Source organism: Amblyraja radiata, chromosome 2, assembly GCF_010909765.2.
Source record: "Amblyraja radiata isolate CabotCenter1 chromosome 2, sAmbRad1.1.pri, whole genome shotgun sequence".
Taxonomy (NCBI): domain Eukaryota; kingdom Metazoa; phylum Chordata; class Chondrichthyes; order Rajiformes; family Rajidae; genus Amblyraja; species Amblyraja radiata.
In genome coordinates this window covers 34,054,209-34,080,101 of record NC_045957.1, presented here as the reverse complement: position 1 = coordinate 34,080,101, position 25,893 = coordinate 34,054,209, and the positions used below count along the sequence as shown (strand labels likewise).

Here is a 25,893-nt window from a genome sequence, read left to right as displayed (position 1 = left end):
TCTGACGAACATGACTTCCTGACTTTTATACTTAACACCACGACCAATGGAGGCAAGCATGCTGCATGCCTTCTTCACCACCCATTCCAGTTGTGTTGCCACATTCAGGGAGCGATGGACTTGATCCCCAAGATCCCTCTGCACACCTATGCTCTTAAGGGCCTTCCCATTTACAGTAAAGTGTAGGAAGGAACTGCAGATGCCGGTTTAAACCGAAGATAGACACAAACAGCTCATAGGGTTTAATACCGACAAGTATGTGGGGTTGCACTTTGGAGAGGCAAATGTAAGAGGGAAGTTTACAGTAGATGGAAGATAGACACAAAATGCTGGAGTAACTCAGCAGGACAGGCTGCATCTCAGGAGAACTCTGAAGAAGGGTCTCAACCCGAAACGTCACCCATTCCTTCTTTCCAGAGATGCAGCCTGTCCCGCTGAGTTACTCCAGCATTTTGTGTCTATCTTCCATTTACTATAAACTTCCCTCTTACATTTGCTTCTCCAAAGTGCAACCCCACATACTTGTCAGTATTAAACCCCATCTGCTATTTCTCTGCCCACATTTCTAACGGCTCTCATCCTGCTGAATACGTTAACAACCATCCCTACTTTCCCAAACTCTGCCAATTTTTGCATTGTCGGCGTACTTACTTCATCAGCCCACCTACAATAGACAATAGACAATAGGTGCAGGAGTAGGCCATTCGGCCCTTCGAGCCAGCACCGCCATTCAATGTGATCATGGCTGATCATCCCCAATCAGTACCCCGTTCCTGCCTTCTCCCCATATACCCTGACTCTGCTATTTTTAAGAGCCCTATCTAGCTCTCTCTTAAAAGCATCCAGAGAACCCGCCTCCACCGCCCTCTGAGGCAGAGAATTCCACGGACTCACAACTCTCTGTGAGAAAACGTGTTTCCTTGTCTCCATTCTAAATGGCTTGCTCTATATTCTTAAACTGTGGCCCCGAGTTCTGGACTCCCCCAACATCGGGAACATGTTTCCTGCCTCTAGCGTGTCCAAACCCTTAACAATTTTACGTTTTATACAAATATACGTTTTCATCTAATCTTCAAAAACGTTGAGCATTGTTAATAAGTAGGAGATGCTGAGTGATGAGCAACCTACAGCAAGGCCATTTATTATATGAGCAGAAGGGGACAGTATAAGAAAAAGGAACTGCATTTGTTCATTTGCCACCCGTGCATGCTCTGTCATTCAATGAGACGGTAGCTGAATCTTTACCTTAGTGACACTATCCCGGATGAACCCTAGGTCTGTTAGTTCCTTTTATGTCTGAAAATCTAAGAGCATCATAGTAAAGACACAAGACGAGCCTTCACTGGCTCAATTATGTGGCTGTGATATTTTACAGACGTTTTGTAGGGATTTTAAAATAACAGAAATAATAAGTCTCCAATGTTTAATGTTCGTTGCATGGCTCAGTTGATGCCAAGATAAGGATGACACGTACTCCTTTGTATCTATAAAGTGATGGATACCAGAAAAATTAGACTTCTGCTAACTTCCTAAAGCATTCAAAGACATCCACATTGTCAACTGCTCCATTATCAATGCCAGCACAACATTTATCTAAGCCAAAATGAACCAGTCAACTTGCTACATGTTCCAAATATAAGTTGGGGACATTTGCCCCCTGTCCCACTTAGGAAACCTGAACGGAAACCTCTGGGGACTTTGCGCCCCACCCAAGGTTTCCGTGCGGTTCCCGGAGGTTGCACGTGGTTGCCGGAGGTTGCAGGTAGTGGAAGCAGGTAGGGAGACTGACAAAAACCTCCGGGAACCTAACTCCGGGAACATATACACTGTTTGCCTCAACTATTCCACTTTACAAATATTTCTCCTGATTTCCTGCTCCAGTGTCAGTTATGAACATTAAACAATGAAAACTATTTTTGTCTGAACTCTGTTGGCTTTTGGAGATGGTAAATTTGGCAGTGATGGATCTTACTTATGGGATGTGTTCCTGACAAGTCCAACCTTTACCCTGCACACTTGGGATTATTGTGTATTGAAGAAAGTCTGGCGGGGGAAGGCTTTGACGGGGTATGGAGTTTTGAAGGCAATAAGATCAGGTGTTATAAATAGTTAACAGCAATACTTCTTTCTTTATAAAATTCAAGTTTGTGAATAATTGGGCACGGTTAGCTCATCCTATTAATAAACCAAATTATTTTTAAGATGACAACAATTATTTTTAATGATCACTGCAGAGATCTCCATATAGATTTTTGTAATATTACAGCAGATTTCAGGTTACAATCGATCTCTGCATGCTTTGTTTAGCACTGTTATTTGCTGGATTGTTAGCAGTTCCAAGTTTACAATTACATCAAATATTACAGTAAGTCGTCCTAAACTAATAGCACCTGATCATCAGAAGAAGGGTCTCGACCCGAAACGCCACCCATTCCTTCTCTCCAGAGATGCTGCCTGTCCCGCTGAGTTACTCCAGCATTTTGTGTCAACCTTCGATTTAAACCAGCATCTGCAGTTCTTTCCTGCACCTGATTGTCTACTTAGTTTAGACCCTTATCTGAACTCCTTAAATGTAGGTTAATTTCAAAATTTACATCTTTCTTTCTGTTACGAATTTCTAACTTCACATCTCCAGCCTGTTATTTTTTTTATTACTTAACTTTTATTTTGCTGTAGGATGTGAATTTTCGCCTATAGATAGGTGTAAAATATGACATACTTTGCTGGTCTTTTATTCTTCTTCGCTGCTTTCAGAAGTGGCAGCAACTAAAAGATTTCTGATCTTTTCAAATGATGCAGCCGTGCTGCTCATACGCACTCAGGACGTTGGTTCAGTCTAGGGAATCATTCAAGCCAGACAATAGCCAGTGAAACCATCTGCACTCTAATCTGTTATTATTGAATATTGTTGAAGTACTCCAGGTGAAGGAGGGAGCTACTTGAAAGAGGAACAAATATATCATGACAAATCTATATGAAAGCTGATCTGGCCATCACTGGAGTATTGTGTCCTGTTCCTTCAGAGAAGCGGCAGAAGAGATTTATCAAGATCTTAAGGAGAAGGGAGGACTGGAGAAACTGAGGTTGTTCTCATTGGAACGAAGGAAGTTGTGGGGAAAACTGCTAGAGATATTCACAAACATAAAATCATCAACATGAGTGGCGAGAGGAGAAGCGAGTTCCTATTTTTGCACGAGTCAAGCCCTTGTAGGCTTACAGCGCCAGAGACCAAGGTTCGATCCTGACCATTGGTGCTTAAGAAGGAACTGCAGATGCTGGAAAATCGAAGGTAGACAAAAGTGCTGGAGAAACTCAGCGGGTGCGGCAGCATCTATGGAGCGAAGGAAAAAGGCAACGTTTCGGGCCGAACCCCTTCTTCAGAGGGTTTCGGCCCGAAACATTGCCTTTTTCCTTCGCTCCATAGATGCTGCCGCACCCGCTGAGTTTCTCCAGTACTTTTGTCTACCTGACCATTGATGCTGTCTGTACGGAGTTTGTACGTTCTCCCTGTGACCCCATGGGTTTTCTCCGTGTGCTCCAGTTTCCTCCCACACTCCAAAGACGGACAGGTTGGTAGGTTAATTGCCTCAGTAAAAGTTGTAAATTGTCCCTAGTTTGTAGGGATCACTGGTTGGCACGGACTCAGTGGGCCGAATGGCCTGTTGCCTTGCTGTATCTCTAAACTAAACTAAGAGAACTCACAGTCATTAATTGAAGGTGATTGGTAAGTGATCTAAAACTGGCATAAGGGGAAGATAAGGTACAGAAAAATGCTGGAGAAACTCAGCGGGTGCAGCAGCATTTATGGAGCGAAGGAGATAGGTAACGTTTCGGGCCGAAACCCTTCTTCAGACTGATAGGGGGTGGCGGGGAGTAGGAAGGAAAAAGGGAGGAGGAGGAGCCCGAGGGCTGGGGATGGGAGGAGACAGCTCGAGGGCTAAGGAAGAGGAGGAGACATCAAGGGCTAACAAAACTGGGAGAATTCAATGTTCATGCCCACCGGATGCAGGCTCCCCAAGCGGGATATGAGGTGCTGTTCCTCCAATATCCGGTGTTGCTCACTCTGGCAATGGAGGAGACCCAGGACAGAGAGGTTGGATTGGGAATGGGAGGGGGAGTTGAAGTGCTGAGCCACCGGGAGGTCAGGTAGGTTCTTGCGGACCGAGCGGAGGTGTTCGGCGAAACGATCGCCCAACCTCCGCTTAGTCTGACCGATGTAGATCAGCTGACATCTAGAGCAGCGGATGCAGTAGATGAGGTTGGAGGAGATATCCTTGTTCAATACGTACCAGGGACCCATCCCCGACCTCTACCTCCGTTACATTGACGACTGCTTTGGGACCACCTCCTGCACCCACACACAACTGACTGACTTCATCCACTTCACCATCAACTTCCATCCGGCACTGAAATACACCTGGACTATTTCTGACACTTCCCTACCATTCCTTGACCTCACCATCTCCATCGCAGGTGATAGACTCCTGACCGACATCCACTAGAAACCCACTGACTCCCATGGCTATCTGGACTACACTTCTTCCCACCCTGCCTCCTGTAAGGACTCCATCCCTTACTCCCAATTCCTCCGCCTACGCCGCATCTGCTCCCAGGATGAGGCGTTCCACACCAGGACATCTGAAATGTCCTCATTCTTCAGGGAACGGGGATTCCCCTCCTCCACCATAGATGAGGCTCACACCAAGGTCTCTTCCATACCCCGCAACACTGCTCTCTCTCCCCATCCCCGCACTCGCAACAAGGGCAGAGTCCCCCTAGTCCTCACCTTTCACCCCACCAGCCGTCACATACAACAAATAATCCTCCGTCAGTTTCGCCACCTCCAACGTGACCCCACCACTCGCCACATCTTCCCATCTCCCCCTATGTCTGCCTTCCGCAAAGACCGCTCCCTCCACAACTCCCTTGTCAATTCTTCCCTTCCCTCCCACACCACCCCCTCCCCGGGCACTTTCCGTTGCAACCGCAAGAAATGCAACACCTGTCCCTTTACCTCCCCCCTCGACTCCATTCAAGGACCCAAGCAGTCGTTCCAGGTGCGACAGAGGTTCACCTGTATCTCCAATCTCATCTACTGCATCCGCTGCTCTAGATGTCAGCTGATCTACATCGGTGAGACTAAGCGGAGGTTGGGCGATCGTTTCGCCGAACACCTCCGCACGGTCCGCAAGAACCTACCTGACCTCCCGGTGGCTCAGCACTTCAACTCCCCCTCCCATTCCCAATCCGACCTCTCTGTCCTGGGTCTCCTCCATTGCCAGAGTGAGCAACACCGGAAATTGGAGGAATAGCACCTCATATTCCGTTTGGGGAGCCTGCATCCGGCGGGCATGAACATTGAATTCTCCCAATTTTGTTAGCCCTTGATGTCTCCTCCCCTTCCTTAGCCCTCGAGTTGTCTCCTCCCATCCCCCAGCCCTCGGGCTCCTCCTCCTCCCTTTTTCCTTCCTACTCCCCGCCACCCCCTATCAGTCTGAAGAAGGGTTTCGGCCCGAAACGTTACCTATCTCCTTCGCTCCATAGATGCTGCTGCACCCAGCTGAGTTTCTCCAGCATTTTTGTGTACCTTCGATTTTCCCGCATCTGCAGTTCCTTCTTGAACACATAAGGAGAAGATACTTTGGTTATTGAGTGGTTGTGTGTCTGAAATGCACCAGGGATGGTATAGGAAGCAGAATTACCATAACGTTGAAAGATAATTGAGAAAATCTGAAATGAGGACCTAGGTGAGAATGAAGTAGAACCAGTTTGTACACCGAGACAATGTCAGAACTAAAGACAGACAGACCGACCGAACACTGGAGCCAGAAGAAGGTTCTCAACCTGAAACATTCTCAACCTGAAACGTCACATATCCATGTTCTCCAGGGATGCTGCCTGACCCACTGAGTTACTCCAGCATTTTGTATCGTTCCTTGACCGAACACAGTTTAGACCACACTTGCATTCTATGTTTCTGCATAAGCAGACAATCTGGCGGAAAGGCTGCCATTAGCTTCACTGAGCCTCTGAACTCAACATGGAAAGTTTCCACAAATATCAAATATTTATCCCCAACTGGTAATGCTAAAAGTGCCACCATCATCCTCTCTGCTTCCACTGCAGTCAGGAGAATGATTTTAATTATTTACTATCATGCTTCTGTGCCACTGTATGCTGAGTTTAATGTTTAAACCCATGCCCTCTAATTTAAAAAAAATACAGTGAGAGGGAGAGATTTAAGAGAGACTTTCGGGCAACGCTTTCACTCGATGGGTAGTCCATATCTGGAATGAGTTGCCAGAGAAATGCATAGAAGTGTGTACATTTGTGACTTTTAAAATACGTTTGGTCAAATATATGCATAGGAAGGATTTAGAGCGCTGTGGGCCAATGCAGGCACATGGGACCAGCCCAGTATCTGGACAAGGTGGGCCGAAGTGCCTGTTTCTGTGGTGTTTAGCTCTATGACTCTGGGATTCGACAGACAGGGAATAGATTTCCTTGTGCTAAGCAGAGCATTTTAACTTCTATGCATCACGGATTGCTTTCGTTTAAGGTCACAACAATTCAAAGCAAAGAAATGGGTAATCATTACAATACTAAGATATATTGAGTATTCGGTCCATGGATTTAAATCACACATGAAGACTCCTAGTCTTTGACAGGCACATTGTATAACCTCCAAAAGTACATTGCAACAATGATCTACTGCACTGAAGTCTCCCAAAAGCTTAGAATATGTATTTGTCTGGCCAAAGGCAATGTTGTTAATGCGAATCGTTGAATCTAATCAATATTTTGCAGCAGAGTAGAAAGATAACATTTTGTATTCACTGCAATAATTCTCAGTTTTGCTCATACATTTCGTTCATCAGTGTAGGCTGAATATTATTTCTGCGGCTCCACGAGTAGTATTTTAATTTATGACCAGGTGCATCACAGACACAATTGCACATTGATTTATTTAACTGATAACCAAGGACAGGGCAACAAATAAACAGAGCACATTATTCTTATGCCATGATTTAGGGCAAGTGCATACAATTATTTGAACAACAAACCAGTTGGGGATATTAGATTAAATACCCAATGAAAAATAAGCGGGTATGGTGTTAATGCAATGCCATAAATTAATTTCCTATAAGCCAATGGCAGGGGGTGATATAGTGGCATAGAGGTCCCTGTCTGGGTGGAATCAATTATTAACGTGCAAACTGCAACCAAAACTGCACTGATTTAGTGAACCTGTTTTTTCCCCCTTCGAGTTTTTGCTTCTCATTTTTAAAAAGCATTTGCTAAGGTGCCACAGGAAAGGTCACTGCACAGAAAAAGGGCTCCTGGGATTGTGGATACTGTACTACTGAGGATGGGTTATAGAGAACAAACAGAAAGTTATACATGCGCGTTGGCAAGATGTAACCACTTGAGTGCTTTGGGATGAGTGCTGCAGCCTAAGTATTTACAGTCCATACTAATTACTTAGATGAAGATACTAATTGTCATTTAGTAAGTTTATTAGTGTCACAGGGAGAATGTACAAAATAAGTTTGTACATTCTCCCTGTGACTGTGGATTTCCTCCGGATGTTCCAAATTCATCCCACGTTCCAAAGACATGTGGGTTTGCAGGTCAATTGGCTTCTGTAAATTGCCCCTAGTGTGTAGGATAGTGCTAGTGTACAGGTGATGGTTGCAGACTTGGTGGGCTGAAGGGCCTGTCTCCATGCTGTATCTCTAAACTAAACTGAAATATGTTTGAGGCAGAAGTAGACTGGATAAGCAAGTGGATGAAAGGTTACTGCTGCAGTGCAGGGATGTGGATCATAGGGACTTGGGTGATAGGAGTAGAATTAGGACATTCGGCCCATCAAGTCTACTCCGCCATTCAATCATGGCTGATCTATCTCTCCCTCCCAACCCCAATTCTCCTGCCTTCTCCCCATAACCTATGACACCCGTACTAATCAAGAATCTATCTATCTCTGCCTTAAATATATCCACTAACTTTGCCTCGAGAGCCTTCGGTGGCAGAATTCCATAGATTCACCATCCGCTTGATCCTAAAAGAACGTCCTTTAATTCTAAGGCTATGACCTTTAGTCCTAGACTCTCCTAACTGGTGGAAACATCCTCTCCACATCAACTCTATCCAAGTCTTTCACTATTCTGTATGTTTCAATGAGGTCCCCCCCTCATTCTTCTAAACTCCAGCGACTACAGGCCCAGTGCCGTCAAATGCTCATCAACTGTTAATCTACTCATTCCTGGGATCATTCTTGTAAACCTCCTCTGGACCCTCTCCAGAGCCAGCACATCCTTCCCCAGATATGGCACCCAAAATTGCTCACAATATTCCAAATGCAGCCTGACCAGTGCTATATAGAGCCTAAGCATTACATCCCTGTTTTTGTATACAAGCCCTCTCGAAATAAACGCTCGCATTGCGTTTGCTTTCTTTACTACTGATTCGACTTGCAGATTAACTTTTTGGGAACCCTGCACCAACACTCCCAAGTCCCTTTGCACTTCTGATTTCTGAATTCTCTCCCCATTTAGAAAATAATCTATGCCTTTATTCCCACTAGCAAAATGCATGGCTCCACACTTTGCTACACTATATTCCAGCTGACACTTCTCAGCCCACTCTCCCAACCTATCCAAGTCCTTCTGCAGAGTCCCTGCTTTCTCTACACTACCTGCCCCTCCACCTATTTATGTATCATCCGCCAACTTGGCCATAAAGTCTTCAATCCCCTCGTCCAAATCATTCATATACAACGTGAAGAGCAGCGGGCCCAGCACCGAGCCCTGTGGAACTCCACTAGTCATTGGCAGCCAAGCAGAAAAAAAAACCTTTATTGACACTCTTTGCCTTCTGCCATCCGGCCAACCTGATATCCAAGTTAGTATCTGCCCTTTGATACCGTGGGCTCTCATCTTCCTTTGCAGCCTCCCATGTGGCACCTTTTCAAAGGCTTTCTGAGGTTACATGTGGAGTTAAGGTTTGCCAACAAAGCAATTCCACATTAAATACCACCTCACTACGGGCGGCACGGTGGCGCAGCAGTAGAGTTGCTGCCTTACAGCGCCAATGACCTGGGATCCAACCTGACTACTGGCGTTGTCTGTACGGAGTTTGTACATTCTCCCTGGGAGCCGCGTGGGTTTTCTCCAGGATCTCTAGTTTCCTCCTACACTCCAAAGAAACACAGTTTTTTAGGTTAATTGGCTTGGGTTAACTGTAAATTGTCCCTCGTGTGTGTAGGATAGTGTTAATGTGCGGGGATCGCTGGTCGGCGCGGACTCGGTGGGCCGAAGGGCCTGTTTTCTCGCTGTATCTCCAAAATAAAATAAACTAAACTAAACTAAAGCATGAAAACTGTGGATCCAGCCATTCCAATCAACCCTTGTGGTTTTGGCCACAAAGGAGTCAATGATTTCCTAGTTCTCTTCAATATGTTTCAAATGGATTCAAGTCCAACATGTACGACTTTGTGAGGGCAACATAGTGTACCATCAAAGACAACGGATGGATTTTGCTCTGGCTGCAATAGTGAGAGAATTGCCATTGGACTAAGGTTCACTTAACATGTGATTGGAAATGTTATCGATGGACTGATTTTGTGTAATATCTACTATGTGGCTGCACACTGCGGCATTGGGTTTACCCTGCTAGAGCTGGGCTGCTTCATTGTCTTTACCCACAATTGAGCTTGGTGCAGCCTAACTTTGAGGGGAGAACAAAGGGGCATCAGCTGAAGGAAAAGGTGAGGATATTGAGGAAGAGGCAAGTGCTGGAGTTAGTCATCAGACACATGATCCCGATGTTGGGGAAGTCCAGAACAAGGGGTCACAGTTTAAGGATAAGGGGGAAATCTTTTAGGACCGACATGAGAAAAACATTTTTCACACAGAGAGTGGTGAATCTGTAGAATTCTCTGCCACAGAAGGTAGTTGAGGCCAGTTCATTGGCTATATTTAAGAGGGAGTTAGATGTGGCCCTTGTGGCTAAAGGGATCAGGGGGTATGGAGAGAAGGCAGGTACAGGATACTGAGTTGGATGATCAGCCATGATCATATTGAATGGTGGCAGAAGGGCCGAACGGCCTACTCCTGCACCTATTTTCTATGTTTCTATGAGCACAAATGTAATTCTATGATGAGCCCTCTGTGAAATAGTCTGTAATAGAACGGGTTTGGCTGAAGAGTTGGGGTGGCACGGTGATGTAGCAGTAGAGCTTACTGCCTTATAGCGCCAGAGACCTGTCTCTGGGTTCGACCCTGACCACGGGTGCTGTCTATATGGAGTTTGCACGTTCTACTCGTGACCTGCATGGGTTTTCTCAGAATTCTTCAGTTTCCACCATGTTTGTAGGTTAATTGGCTTGGTATAAATGTAAATTGTCCCTAGTGTGTGTCGGATAGTGTTAGCGTGCAGCGATTGCTGGTCGGTGCAGACTTGGTGGGCTGAAGGGCCTGTTTCCACGCTGTATCTCTGAAACTAAAAGCTAAAGTTCTGGCAGAAATGCCCATGTAGATCTAATGAATACAACAAGAGTCATCCCCGTAGACACTGAGGTAACTAACTTACAATTAATCCAGTCCTGGCATTAGCTCAGAGTTTAGAATGAGTGAGCTCAGAGGAGATGAGTTATCCCAGTTCCGACAAGGAATATATCAAAATTAAGTACACAATTGAGACTAAAGTGATAAAGTTACCCAGTCACGTGACTAAATCCGTAATGACTCAGTATCACTGAAAAATATTGATGCATGTTACCTTCAGAGGAAATGAAACGTAGAAACATAGAAAAATAAGTGCAGTAGTAGGCCATTTGGCCCTTCGAGCCAGCACCGCCATTCCACATGATTAGGGCTAATCCGCTAAAATCAGTTCCTGCTTTTTCCTCATATCCCTTGATTCCATTAACCCTAAGAGCTGAATCTAACTGTCTTGAAAACATCCAGTGAATTGGCCTCCACTGCCTTCTGTGGCATAGAATTCCGCAGGTTCACAACACTCTGGGTGAAAAAGTTTTTCTTCATCTCAGTCCTAAATGGCTTACCCCTTATTCTTAAACTGCTTGACCCCTGCTTCTGGACTCCCCCAACATCAGGAACATTTTTCCTGCATCTCTCCTGTCCAATCCTTTAAGAATGTTATGTTTCTATCAGATCCCCTCTTACCCTTCTAAATTCCAGTGAATACAAGCCCAGTCGACCCATTCTTTCAATATGGTGTGATGTGGTTGTATATGCCTGTTTTCTCCTATTAGGCCCCATCCCTCTTCTCTTCTCCCATCCCAGAACCTGTCCCAATGACTTTTAAATGGTGTACTAGTATATGCCTCCACGCCCACCTCTGGCAACTTGTTAGAAATATTCACCATGCACCTTTAAATTTCTCCCAGAGAGTCAGGGTCATAGGATCATACCACACCAGATCATACCAGAAGCAGGCCCTTAGGCCTAACTCATCCACACTAACCAAGATGCCCATCTCAGCTGTGCATGGTTGACCCAAATCCTTCTAAACATTTCCTATCCAATACTTTTTTAGTTGTTTTTTTAATCTGTTTCAACCACTTACTCAACAGCTCGAGACAAATGTGAAGTTGTGCAGTTTGGTAGTAGGAATAAAGGTATAGACTATTTTCTAAATGGGAAGAGAATTCCGAAATCAGAGGTGTGAAGGGGCCTGGGACTGCTGGCGCAGGATTCCCCAAAAAATAATTTGCAAGTTGAATTGATGGTAAGGAAGGCAAATGCAATGCTAGCATTTATTTAGAGAGGACTAGAATACAAAAACACTGGTCAGACATCATTTGGAGTATAGTGAGAAATTTTGGGCACCACATCTGAGGAAGGATGTGCTGGCACTGCTAGAGGGACCAGAGGAGGTTTACAAGAATGATGTCAGGAATGAATGGGTTTACGTATGATGAGCGTTTGATGGCACTGGGCCTCAACTCACTGGTGTTTAGAAGAATGAGGGAGGACCTCTTTAAAACTTACCGAATAATGAAAGGCCTACAGTAGATAGCGGATGTGGAGAGAATGTTTCCACTAGTGGGAGAGTCTAGGACCAGAGGTCACAGCCTCAGAATTAATGGACGTTCCTTTAGGAAGGAAATGAGTAGGAATTCCTTTAGCTAGAGGGTGGTGAATCTGGAATTCATTGGCACAGAAGGCTGTGGAGGCTAAGTCAATGGATATTTTTAAGGCAGCGATGGATAGGTTCTTGGTTAGTACGGGTGTTAGGGGTTATGTGGAGAAGGCAGCAGAATGGGGTTAAGAGGGAAAGATAGATCAGCCATGATTGAATGGTGGAGAAGACTTTATGGGCCAAATGGCCTAATTCGGCTCCTATCACTTATGAACATGAACTTATTCATACGCCCTTTGTATGAAAAAGTTGTTTCTCGGGTTCCTGTTAAATCTTTCCCTGCTGGACTTAAACATATGCCCTCTATTTCTTGATTCTACAATTGTAGGAAAAATACTCTGTACATTCATCCTATCTATGCACTCACATTTTTCTATATCTCTATAAATCAGCGTTCTATGCTTCAAGGAATGGAGTGCCAGCCTGCCCACCTCTCCATGTAGCTCAGTCCCTTGAGTCCTGGCAACATCCTTGTTAATATTTTTTTATATCCTTTTCAGCGAGTTGGCATCTTTAGTATAACAGGATGAGTAAAACTGATGACCGTAGTCCAATTACAGCTTAACCAACATTTGTACATTTGCTACGTAGCATTCCCAATTCTGTGCTCAAGTCTCTGACTGATGAAGACCAGCATGTCCAAAAGTCTTCTCCACCACCTTATCCACCTGTGATTGTGCTTTCAAGAAAGTGTGCACTTGTAGTCCTTATCTTCTCCGTTCTACAACACTCTGTGTGGCCGTACAGTTCACAGAGAAAGACCCACTTGCCAACACCTTGCATCTCTCTGAATTGGTGTTGGTGCACTTTCTTGGCTGTGCACTGATATGTTTAGTTTAGTTTAGTTTAGAGATACAGTGCAGAAACAGGCCCTTCGACCCACTGAGTCTGCACCGACCGGCGATCCCCGCACATTAACACTACCCTACACACACCAGGGTCAATTCTGTTTACATTTATACCAAGCCAATTAACCTCTAAACCTGTACATCTTTGGAGTGTGGGAGGAAACCGAAGATCTTGGAGAAAACCCACGCAGGTCACAGGGAGAACGTACAAACTCTGTACAGACAGCACCCATGGTCAGGATTGTAATGTGGGTCTCTTGTGCTGTAAGGCAGTAGCTCTACTGCTGTGCTTGCAGAAGGAGGTTGTTTTTTTCGCTCTGAGGATCGTTGGTTTCTTGAACTCCCTTCCTCCACAGTAGAAGCGATTTTTGAATATTTTTAAGGCAGAGAAGTGACTTGATAAACAAGCGGGTGAAAGGTCACTGCTGTGCTGCAGGAATGTGGAGATGTGGTCACTATTCGATCAGGCATCATCTTGTTCAATGATAGAGCAATCATGAGGGGCCGAGTGGCCGACTACTGTTCTTAGTTGCAATGGTTATATTGGTCAAGAAGTGATAGAGTTGAAGGAATTCATAACCATTTGTCTAAGTTGACAGCAATGTAGAGGAATTCCACTTAAGATACCACCTCAAACATTGAAACGACTGATCCATCCATTCCAGTCTGATGATAGACACAAAGTGCTGGAGTATCTCAGCGGGTCAGGCAGCATCTCTGGAGGAAAGAGACCCGAAACGTCACCTACCCTTTTCCTCCAGAGATGCTGCCTGACTCGCTGAGTTACTCCAGCACTTTGTGTCTATCCTTGGTATAAACCAGCAACTGCAGTTATTTGTTTCTACATTCCAGTCAGTGTGTGTTGGTTTTTGTCACAAAGAGATCAAACAGTTCCTTGTTGTCGTCAATGAGTCCTCAAACCAGATTGACGTCCGACATGTACTTCGTTGTGAGGGCAACAGAGTGTACCATCAAAGGGAAGAGATAGATTTTTGTTCTGGCTACAATAGTGAGAGAATTACCATTGGACTAAGGTTCACTTAACATGTGATTGGAAATGTTACGCATTAAAACGGCTTCAAGTGTCTTTTTGATTCCATCACATCATCTTGTAAGGTGGCGGAGAGACCGATACTATATTAGCAGAAGCTATTTGAAGGTAACCTTCACCACAATGAATCATCGATGGACTGATTTTATGTAATATCTACTATGTGGCTGAACACATCCAGCATTTCTTTTACCCTGGTAGAGAAGTCACTACATTATTGTCTTGACACACTATTGAAGGGCGCAGCCTAATTTGGAGGAGAGAGTAAAGGAGTGTCAATGGAAGCAGAGGGTGAGGTTTTTGAGGAAGAGGCAAGCACTTTCATCTGAGTGTTGGAGTCATCAGACCCTTGAACAATTTTATAATTGAGTCATGGCATCTCAGTGAATTAGTCTGCAAAGGAATTGTGTCTGTATCCAGAGTTACAGTACGTCAGAAATGTCCATGTCGAACTAATGACTACAGTAAGAGTCACCCCTTAGGCACTGAGGCACCGTACAATGAATCCAGTCCTGGCATCATCACAGAGTTTACAATGTGGAGTGAGTCAAGAGATAATGACATCCTCATTTCCGACAAGGAATACATCAAAATGAAGTACAAATGAAAATGAATACATCAAAATGAAGTAAGACTAAAGTGACAGTATTGAGCCAGCCAACAAACTGAGCCTGTAGTGACTCAGTTAAACTCGGAAAAGTGTTTATGTGTGTTTCCTTCAGACATAATGACGTAAGTGTGATGTGGATGTATATTCTTATCATCAGAGGACAGTGATGCCCTCTCATCTGTGGACGTTGCTGTTTGAGTTAGGGCTTTTGCAGCTCACCTCGTCCACACTGACTGTGAAGCTTATAGGTGGGGGCGCTGCAGTGACTGCGCCTGTCAGCAGCGCATTAGTCTTTTCAATTTTTAGTATGTTTTAAAGTATGTTTCAAAGTATGTGTTTAATGTTCCTTTGTGTGTTTTGTGTGGGGGGTGGTGTGGGGGGGTAAGGGGGAAACCGCTTCGGCCAACTCCTCCACGGAGAGGCGACTTTTTCCAGGTCGCCTCCCCGTGGCCTAACAACGAGGATCGGCGCGGCCTTTTCCGGAGACGCGCCCGGGGCTTCAGCGGCGGGCGCAGCGTGGACTCTCGGCGTGGAGCGGGCGAGCCTTCGCTGGGGCTCGCTGGAGGGGAGCGCTCCGTTTTGCTGTATTTATTGTAGTTGTGTGTTCTTTATTATTGTACCGCTGCTGACAACCCAAATACCACCGACCCTGGTTGCGTGGCAAATAAATTCAATTCAAATTCAAATTCAATTCAATTCAATTCAAATTCAATTCAAATTATAGAAACATAGAAACATAGACATAGAAAATAGGTGCAGGAGTAGGCCATTCGGCCCTTCGAGCCAGCACCGCCATTCAATATGATCATGGCTGATCATCCAACTCAGTATCCTGTACCTGCCTTCTCTCCATACCCCTGATCCCTTTAGCCACAAGGGCCACATCTAACTCCCTCTTAAATATAGCCAATGAACTGGCCTCAACTATCTTCTGTGGCAGAGAGTTCCAGAGATTCACCACCCTCTGTGTGAAAAAAGTTTTTCTCATCTCGGTCCCACATTATCTATGTTTAGTTTAATTTAGTGTAGAGATACAGCGCGGAAACAGGCCCTTCGCCCACAGACCAGCGATCCCCGGATGAATGAATGAATGAATGAATTTATTCACATTATAAAGGGTGCAATTAAATTAATTAAAGTCCATACAGATAGATTTTCATAAATTCAGACTTTAATCTTACCTTTCAGTTAGTTGATTCATGGGGTCCTTCTTTGTGTTCCAGCACATCAGCAGGGACTTTGAAGGCTTTCTTGCACTTTAATCCACTGCAGCACTTTCTTCAGCCTTTTTAATGCTTTTCCCACTAAATACAATTAACCTGCTGCAAGTTTCCACGACATTTATTCCAAAGAACAACAAATCGGAATCTCCAGTAAAACAGGCATCTGTGAGCCCCCTCAGCCATTTTGTGTGCTAGCCTGAAACAAAGCATGTGATTGGCCAACTGGCAGACAACTCAATGTTAAACGTGCTTTGATTTGACTAAAAAATTCCTGACATTTTTCCCGTTTTTCTCTAATTTAATAAAAAAATGTGCAAGTCTTCTTCATATCGAGTTTCAGGGGTGATTTATATAAAAAAGTTTACACAATATGTGAAAATTTCATGTAGTTTGGTGACTTGGGTCACGAAACTGCAGAATAAAGCTCCTCGGCCCACAGCCTAAATCACATTTTCCTGCCTTCTGCCCATAACCCATTCTAATCAAGAATTTGTTCATCTCTGCCTTAAAAATATCCACTGATTTGGCCTCCACAGCCCTTTGAGTTCCACAGATTAACTACCCTCTGACTAAAGCAGTTCCCCCTCATCTCATTCTAAAAGAGTGCCCTTTAATTCTGAGGCTATGACCTCTGGTCCTAGACTCTCCCACCTGTGGAAACATCCTTTCCACATCTACTCTATCTGCGCCTTTTGTTATTCTGTAAGTTTCAATGAGGTCCCCCCGCAACTTTCTAAACCCCAGCGAGTACAGGCCCAGTGCTGTCAAACGCTCATCATATCATAACCCACTCAATCCTAGAATCATTCTTGTAAACCTCCTCTGGACCCTCGGCACAGCCAGCATATCCTTCCTCAGATATGGAGCCACAATTTGTTCACAGTATTCTAAATGCGGCCTGACCAGTGCCTTATAGAACCTCAGCATATCAAGAGTGCTTAATTTTCACATGTACACAACAATGGAGCAATGCAATTCTTATTTGCAGCAGCATAACGGGTTATAAATGCAATGCACACAGGTAATATATAATATTTAAAAATCAATAAACTAATAATCATGATACTAGTGCTAAAGAAAAATGAAGTCCTTGGTGCAACCACAAAGTATTATTGCTACCTTATCCATTCTGTAGTGTGGGGACTAGAACTATACACACATGTGGTCTAACCAATGAGTTGGACTCTTGCTTGAAGTCGCCTGTGAATGTGTCGGAAGGAACTGCAGACGCTGGTTTACACCAAAGATAGACACAAAATGCTGGAGTAGCTCAGCGGGTCAGGCTCGACCTGAAACTAATCCTTTTCTACAGAGATGCTGAGTTACTCCAGCATTTTGTGTCCACCTTTGAATGCCTTGAACTCTGGCCCAACAGAGAGCTGCTCACTCACCCTGATGCATCAGCACCAGGTCGACCATGCCACGTCTCTTCCTAGGGGTGCAGCGTTCTCTGTTACTGTGGGGAAATCTCCCACTCAGTTTTCGATATTTTTGAAAATATAATAATGTAACTTCCAAGAAGTGGAAAGAGTGCAGAGTGATTATGAGGATCTTGCTGAAGTTGGCTGGAACTTTGTTCCTTCGAGTGCAGGAGGCTGATGGGTGATCTTATCGAGATGTGTAAGATCATGAGGGGAATAGATTATGCACAGAGATGTGGAATTCAAGAACCAGAGGATATAGGTTAAAGGTGAGAGGGGAAAGATGAACCTGAGGGCGAACTTTTTCACAGAGAGTGGTGGTTAAATGGAATGAGCTGCTAGAGGAGGTAGTTGAGGCAGGTACTATAATATCATTTAAAAGACTATTGGACAGGTGCAAGGATAAAGGTTCAAAGGTCTGTGTGTTGTCACATGTACCAATTAAGGTACTATTTTATTTAAATGGAAAGACTCTAATCCTCCGACCACACTCCATTGGTACTCTGAAACGATATCATGTCTAAATTTAGAAAAAATTAGGAGTGACATTGTTGAACCCTTGGTTAAATTTGATAGGACTTGGGGAAGCTTTATTCAATATTTTCACACGATATAAATTGATCCCTCTCCAACTGTAATGACAATTCTCTTATCTTTATACGGTGGAACGGACTTCACGACAAACAATGATCTAAATTGTTGAAACTCTTTGCAGCCCAGATTTTGTTTTGCTTATTTTAGCTTGTTTTGCTATTTTGCTTTTCTTTTTCTTTCTCCTTTTTTTCCTTCTTTTTATTTTTTTGTTTTTATATATACAAGTTCTCTTTTAAACATTTAACTATATGTACATAGAGACCGGGAGGTCTAAACCCAATGTGTATTTTGACACTGGATTCATACCTAGATTACATTTGTTGTTAATGTAATCCTGATCCCTATGTATTAATATCACTGTTATCTTCATCATTTTTTTTTTTTTTGAAAAAATTAATAAACATTTTAAAAGAAAGAAAGAAAGGTACAATGAAACTCGAATTACCACACAGCCATACTAAAGAAGAAGCAACAAGACAGGCAACTACATAAAAGTCAACATAAACATCCACCACAGTGGATTCTCCACATTGCTCACTGCGATGGAAGGCAATAAAGTCTAACCTTACTCTTTATTCTCTCGCGGTCTGGGCCGTCGAACCATCGCAATCGGGGCGATCGAAGCTCTCACAGCCGGCGATCAAAGCCCCCTCATCGGGGCGATTGAAGCCCCTACGTCAGGGCGCTCGAAGTTCCCGCTTCGGGGCGATCGATGCTCCTGCGGCTTGGAGCTCCCGAAGTCGGTCTCTAACCAGGGACCGCGAGCTCCACGGTGTTAAAGTCCGCAGGCTCCCACGGTTGGAGCTCCAAGGTCCATCCCCGACAGGGATCGCCAGCTCCACGATGTTGTTCTGCAGGCTCCCGTGGCTGGGGCTCCTGAAGTTGATCTAAAGCAAGAGTCCGCTAGCTCCTTGATGTTAGGCCGCAGTGCGGACGGTGATACGATTTGGGGAAAAAAATTGTATCCCCATCGAGGTAAGAGATTAAAAAAAGTTCCCCCCCAACCCTCCATCCCCCGCATAAAACAAGCTAAAGTACACTAAAACATACATTTAACATACTATAAAACATCAAAGAAGGAAGGGACGAGACAGATTGTTGGCGAGGCAGTCATTGCGGGCGCCACCTGATGGTTAGGATAGGTTTAAAGGGATGTGGGCCATATGCTGGCAGGTGGGCCAAGTGTAGATGGGGCATGGGCAAGTTGGGCCAAAGGGCCTGTTTCCATTCTGTACAACTCTGTGGTTCTATGTAAAAGTTTGTAAATTTGACTAAAGTTTAAGGTTAATTAGGATCTGAATCATCATCATCATTACAGCAATGTTAACATTTGAAACATGGAGGAAGGATACGCAAGAAGAGGAGATGATCAGACTGAAGTTTGCATGGGTTAACGAAGAATTGTAGTGACTGTGGATTTTCTGCCTTGACAGGAGTGGAACCGTCCCTGCCTCAAGAGCGGCGAACACCCGTTACCCCATCCTCCTCCTCCAGGTACCATCGCCGCCGGTCATCGGGATCCCGAGATGAGCGGTACCGATCAGGTCAGCAATTACCTCAGGTGTCTCCCTTCCAACACAAGCCACCCGATTAGTCCCTCTGCATGAACATTTCCTTTACAGGTGTGGAATCGATGACATAGGTTGGGGCTGTCATGATGTTACTAAGCCCGTAGAAAAGATTCTTGTCCTTCTCCCTCCCTTGAACTAAATATACACCTTTTAATATAATTGATTTTTATCCATCAGTGATTGACATGAGTATCGTTGCTATGCTAATAACTCCATTTATTTGCCATTGCGTGATGTTAGAGCCTCGTGTCTCAAGACATTGGAGCTAAATCAGATGTACAACAAATTATGAGACCAAAGATGTCATTTGTGACAAACTTTGTCAACAATCTTACGTTATGTTAGAGCAAGCCTCTTACCAGCATCATCTCCCACCTCCCATTCACTAGTCACTCCCCCCCTACCCAGAGCTTAAACGCCAAGACCTGTAGGGGCGGCACGGTGGCGCAGCGGTAGAGTTGATGCATTATTGCACCAGAGTCCAGGGTTCGATCCTGACCACGGGTGCTGCCTGTACGGAGTTTGTATGCATTCCCCGTGACCGTGTAGATTTTCTCCGGGTGCTCCGGTTTCCTCCCACATTTTAAAGACGAGCAGATTTGTCGGTTAATTGGCTTCTGTAAATTGGCCCATGATGTGTAGGATAGAACTAGTGTACAGGTGATTGCTTCTTCTTCTTCTTCTTCTTTCGTGTGGCCTAAAGTTGTTGGACAACTTGTTCTATTTGATTTTCCGTTTGTGCACGTCGAGTTGATTGCATTAGTCGAAACAGGGCGGACCACGTGAAGGTTCCAAACTTCCAGCCCAAGTGATCGCTGGTCGGCACGGACTCAGTGGGCCAAAGGGTTTCCGCATAATATCTCTAAACCAAACTAAACCTTTTTCATGCTTTTTTTCCCTTAACAATCCTGCGTCCCGGTCTCATCCCCTTGCCTTTGTGCCTCGGATGATATCGTTCCTTTAGATTTTCCTTCCACCTCCTGTAAAGTGGAACACTTGCGTGGTTTATTATTTCTTCACTTCATATCTCATCACTAATATTGCAATTAACCCCACATAAATATGGCTGGTAATGAATGGTCGCTTTATAGAAACAAAAGACTGCTTATGCAGGCTTCATAATTAGGATTTGTGATTTAGAAACAATGACGACTGCACACTCACTATAATTAGTGCTCCACACAAACAGTAGTGTGCGTGATGAAATTATGTTTCCCATTTGGCTGTCCCATGAGAAAGGAAAACATTCTAATTCATAATTCATCTTAAAGTTTTATTGTAAATAAAGTAAAACGCAGTTAATGTAGATCTGAGCACTCCAATTTCCTACCAATATGAATGCTTGTTATGATATTAATTAGTGGTATAAATCTTGTTTAAATTATATTTTCTTTTCTGCTAAATACGTGACTCTTTTTCTACTCCAAGCTCTGAGTGGCAGATTACTAATCAAGAAATAAAAGTTAATTCCTGCCATAATGACATAACATGGGACAAATTACAGAGCTAAAGTCCGTAAGAAGTAAAAAAACGGGAGTATGCTAGACTTGTATTCAAGGGCGTTCTATCTACCACATGCACCATTTGTCTGCCTTGATCCCTTGATTCCTTTAACACCCTGAAGTTCATCAACTGCTATCATTGATTGTGTTTCCATGGTCGAGAAAAATTCCTCATCTATGTGAAAATTCATCTCCCCACCTTGGTCCCACCCTTTGTTCTGCCACGGCGTCCCCTGATCTCAGACACCTCAACAATCTCCCTACATCTCCCTGCATCCAGCTCTTGTGAACAATGGCATAGGTTACAATGAGATCATTTCTCATTCTTCCAAACTAAACTCAGACAATCCAGACCTAGACTATTCCATCTCTGCCCATGAACCAATCTGGTGAATCTTCATTGGACTCCCTCAAGGGCAAGGAAAGGAAACCAAAGTTGTATTCTATGATCCCAATATAGTCTCAACGAGGCCCTCCCTGGTTTTGAAAGGTCTGGATAGAGGGATGTGGAGAGGATGTTTCAAGTAGTGGGAGAGTCCAGCACCAGAGTCCATAGCCTCAAAATAAAAGGATGTACATTTAGAAAGGAGGAAGGAGGAATTTCTTAAGTCAGATGGTGGTCTATCTGTGGAATTCATTGCCACAGAGGACTGTGGAGGCCAAGTCAATGGATATTTTTAAGGTGGAGATTGATAGATTCTAGATTGGTATGGATGATCTATTTTTACTTCTCAACCCCAGTCTCTCAGGTAGGAGATGGAATGTCTGCAGTGGGAAAGGTCTTTGATTCAGTTGGCTGCTTTCCCCTGAGGCAGCGTGATGTATAGATGGTGGGGTTCTGGACTGTGTGATGGACTGGGCTGCATCCACAACTCTGCAACTTCTTGCGGTCTTGGGTAGAGCTGTTCCCAAATCATGCTGTGATGAATCCCGACAGTATGGTTTTTGTGATGCATCTGTGGAGGTTTGTAAGAGTCATTGTAGACATGCTGAATTCCCTCAGTGTCCTGAGAAATGACTCAATGCCTCCTCAGGAAATAGAGGCGTGGGTGTACCTCATGGTTGTTGCTTCAATGCGGTGGCGCAGAAGTGGAGTTGCTGTCTTACAGCGCCAGAGACCCGGGTTTGATCCAGACTATAGGTGCCATCTGTATGGAGTTTGTTTGTTCTTCCCCGTGACCTGCGCACATTTCCTCCTGCACTCCAAAGACAGACAGATTAGTTAAAATTGTAAATTGTCCCTAGTGTGTGCAGGATAGTGTAAGTGTGCAGGGATTGCTGGCCAGCGTGGACTTGGTCGGCCGAACGGCCTGTTTCCACTCTGTATCTTGAATCTAAAAAACTAAAACTAAAAAAAAGTAGGAGATGAATAAGAACAGAGGGAAAAAGAGGGGGGGAGGGGAACTGCTGGAGCTGCGAGACAGAGCAATGTGGCTGGTAACCTGAAATAAAAGAGATTCACAGTTGGCCAGACGGCATCTGTGAATAGAGAATGATGGAGAGACGATGACATTATTACCGAACTGGAAGGCTGGTTATCTGAGATTGTTGAATTTAGTGAGTCCCGAGGAATGTAACATGGCAAGTCGAAAGTTGAGGTACTGCTTGATCTTGCAATGGGCTTTGTTGGATTAGTCCAAGGGGCAATGATAGTGGACCTGGAATGATGAATTGGAAATGAATAATGAATGGGGAACTGGTAGCTCAGAGTCACCTTTTCAGGCTGAGTGGAGGTGATCTACAAAGTTTTGCCTTTTGTTTCTCCAAAACAGGAGATAACTCATTGTGAACACTGAATTCAGCACATTGGATTGGAAAAAGGTGCAAGTGAATTGCTGCTCCACCTGGAAGGCATGTTTGAATGTAGACGAAAATGCTGGAGAAACTCAGCGGGTACGGCAACATCTATGGAGCGAAGGAAATAGTCAGACTGAAGAAGGGTTTCGGCCTGAAAAGTTGCCTATTTCCTTCGCTCCATAGATGCTGCCGCACCCGCTGAGTTTCTCCAGAATTTTTGTCTACCTTCGATTTTCCAGCATCTGCAGTTCCTTCTTGAACACAGGCATGTTTGACCATGGATTGTGGGAGGGAAACAAGTGAAAGGGCAGGTACTATTCACAGGAAATATCGTAACGTTTAAGAAACATTGAGATAGGTACATGGATTGGACAGGTTTAGAGGAATATGGGCCAAATGCCTGTAGGTGGGACATGTAGGTCAGTGTGGGCAAGTTGGGTCAAAGGGCCTGTTTCCATGCTGTATGACTCTATGACTCCATGGCAGGTGTAGCATCCTCTGCAGGTTAAGCTTGTGACTGCTTCTCTACAGTTAGAACAAAGAATAGTACAGCACAGGAACAGGCCCTTCAGCAAATTTGTTGACATCTGCAAACTTACTAACAAACCCATATCAGCCACAGAAATGGGCGAAGATATCCAAGGGATATTATATATGTGTGTGTGTGTGTGTGTGTGTATAACATATCCCTTGGATATTGCCGCCCATTTATATATATATATATATATATATATATATATATATATATATATATATATATATATATATATATATATCTCTCTCTCTCTCTCTCTCTCTCTCTCTCTCTCTCTCTCTCTTTCTCTCTCTCTCTCTCTCTCTCTTTCTCTCTCTTTCTCTCTCTTTCTCTCTCTCAATCTCTCTCAATCTTGCATATATGTGATATATAAACTCTGGAGATGGGTAACAAATGCTGACATTTCTATTGATGGGAAAAAAGTGCAATAGAATGTATGTTGTTTAAAATATTTTCAGTGGAGGGGAAGCAGGAAGATTAATCTGCTGCCGTTGTTTCCCTTTGGTTAATGAGCATGGTTAATTAGTTTTAATATATTGTCATTGTTGAATGAGCTATTCCCAATGGTGCCCTCCTTTGGGATCATTGTGTCCTCTTGATCAACACTGTCAGTTCTCAGATATTGTACTGGGATTTGAACTCATGGCCCACGGACTTTGAATTGAGAATTGTTTTCACTGATCTAAGCTGAGAAAGCAAAATCCTTTTGGAACCATGGGAATGAAAACAATGTGTGAGCAGAGTGAGCAGTGTTTGATTAATATCATTGAGCTGTTCCAAACATGCCTTTGCAAATCAAGACTAAATGTCAGGTTGCTACACTTGGATGCCTCTGCTTTTCTGTTTGATTCCCTTGGGGAGAATCAAATAGGTGATGGCCCATTATCCGGGGCTGGGTTGCTGGGTTGTTTTGAGGTTTCGGTTGATGAATGCATCTTGCGGTTGGTGCCACGATGAACGATATCACTTTAGATATAGTTGGAGGAAGCGGGGTGGACTTGATGACTCATGGTAACAACATTGAGTGCAAAATCACTTCTCAACCAGAAGAACCTGTTGGAGTTGAAGATTGTAACCAATGCATCATCTCAGTTTTACCATAACATTACCAATCCTTCAATTAGTGTTATTGTGACCAGACTAGTGAAATGGAGAAATAACTAGGCTTAATGAGGAATAAAGGAAGGTTCAGTACATTTCACCCGTCGACATTATCAGCAGAGTATCTGCATCTTTGTGGAGTGTCAAAGAGTGACTTTAGGTTACTTTTTTTATAATGCAATTATTTAAACTGCATGTTTGCATTGGGGTCTGACTGCATGAAGACTCTACTTAATTAACGGAAGTTGCAGAAGTAGCCATTAATGATTTATAACTGAGCCTTATGCCTTCAGCAAATGTACATCTCATGTGATTTTTGGTTCAGAAGTGGGTGTAATGTGGATTTAATTTTTTGTAAGTTTTAATACTTGCGCCCTTCTTATTTCAGACGTACACACAGAGGCAGTGCAAGCTGCCCTTGCCAAACACAAAGAGAGAAAGATGGCTGTTCCCATGCCGTCTAAGCGACGCTCATTGGTGGTCCAAACATCCATGGATGCCTACACACCTCCAGGTAAAGCAAAATGGCTCTTATCCATTGAATTATGATGCGCAAATCCACAAGCAAACTGGAGGAACAGCACCTCATGTTCCACTTGGGTAGCTGACAGCCCAACGGTATGAACATTGAACTCTCCAATTTTTTGGTGACTTCTACAAATGCCATCCTTCCCACTCCCCTTTCTCTCCCCCAACACTCCCCACCCATCCACCCCACTCCCCTCCCCCTCTCCCCTCCCTTCCACTGAAACCTGGCCAATCTTGTATTGGTTTCTTCCCCCCCCCCTCCCATCAAAAACCCTTTAACAAGCTTTGCAGTTCACAACTATGTTTTTCGTTTGGGTTCACACTTGCTTCTAGCCAACAATCTGCCTATCCGGGACCCCCCGCACTTGATGTCATCTGTTGCCAGTCGTGATTTGTCCCGCACCCTCTAGTCTCCCTTTTTTTTACCCGCTCCCCCCGCTGCAATCAGTCTGAAGAAGTGTACCGACCCGAAACGTCACTTATACATGTTCTCCAGAGATGCTGCCTGACCCGCTGGGCTACACCTGCATTTTGTATCTATCTTTGTATTATGACTTAAGCCTGCATTGTCCCTAGCAGTACCAAATTTAGCAAAATGACCTTCTGGACATTATTGATTAGCAGAGGAATGCCTGAGGACTAGAAAGGCAAACATTACTCCTATTTTAAAGGGTAGCAAAAGTGATCTAGAATATGTGTTCATTATGGCTAGAGTTAATGGAAGCATTTTCGTCAAGATAAGATCATGGAGAACTAAGATCGCACATCTGAGTTTAAGAAAGATAAGTCTTGCTGTTTTACCTTATTGTTTTTGGAGAAACCTTTAGAAGTCAGGCAGAGGATGTAATTTCAGAAAGGCTTATGATCCAGTCCTGAACTACTATCAACCTCAATGGAGACCCTCAGACTATCTTTAATTTAACTTTACTGGACTTTATCATTAA

The 25,893-nt window shown here is 44.1% G+C and overlaps 1 protein-coding gene across 6 annotated transcripts in view; it reads left to right on the top strand.

Moving 5' to 3' along the window:
• Nucleotides 1–25,893, top strand: part of dip2c (disco interacting protein 2 homolog C) — a 539,567-nt gene that overhangs the window by 312,695 nt on the left and 200,979 nt on the right. For all 6 annotated transcript variants that reach the window (XM_033044735.1, XM_033044743.1, XM_033044718.1 and 3 more), the window contains 2 exons: nucleotides 19,349–19,459; nucleotides 24,810–24,935. In XM_033044735.1, coding sequence (XP_032900626.1) covers nucleotides 19,349–19,459; nucleotides 24,810–24,935 — 237 coding nt within the window. The remainder of the gene's footprint in view (nucleotides 1–19,348; nucleotides 19,460–24,809; nucleotides 24,936–25,893) is intronic.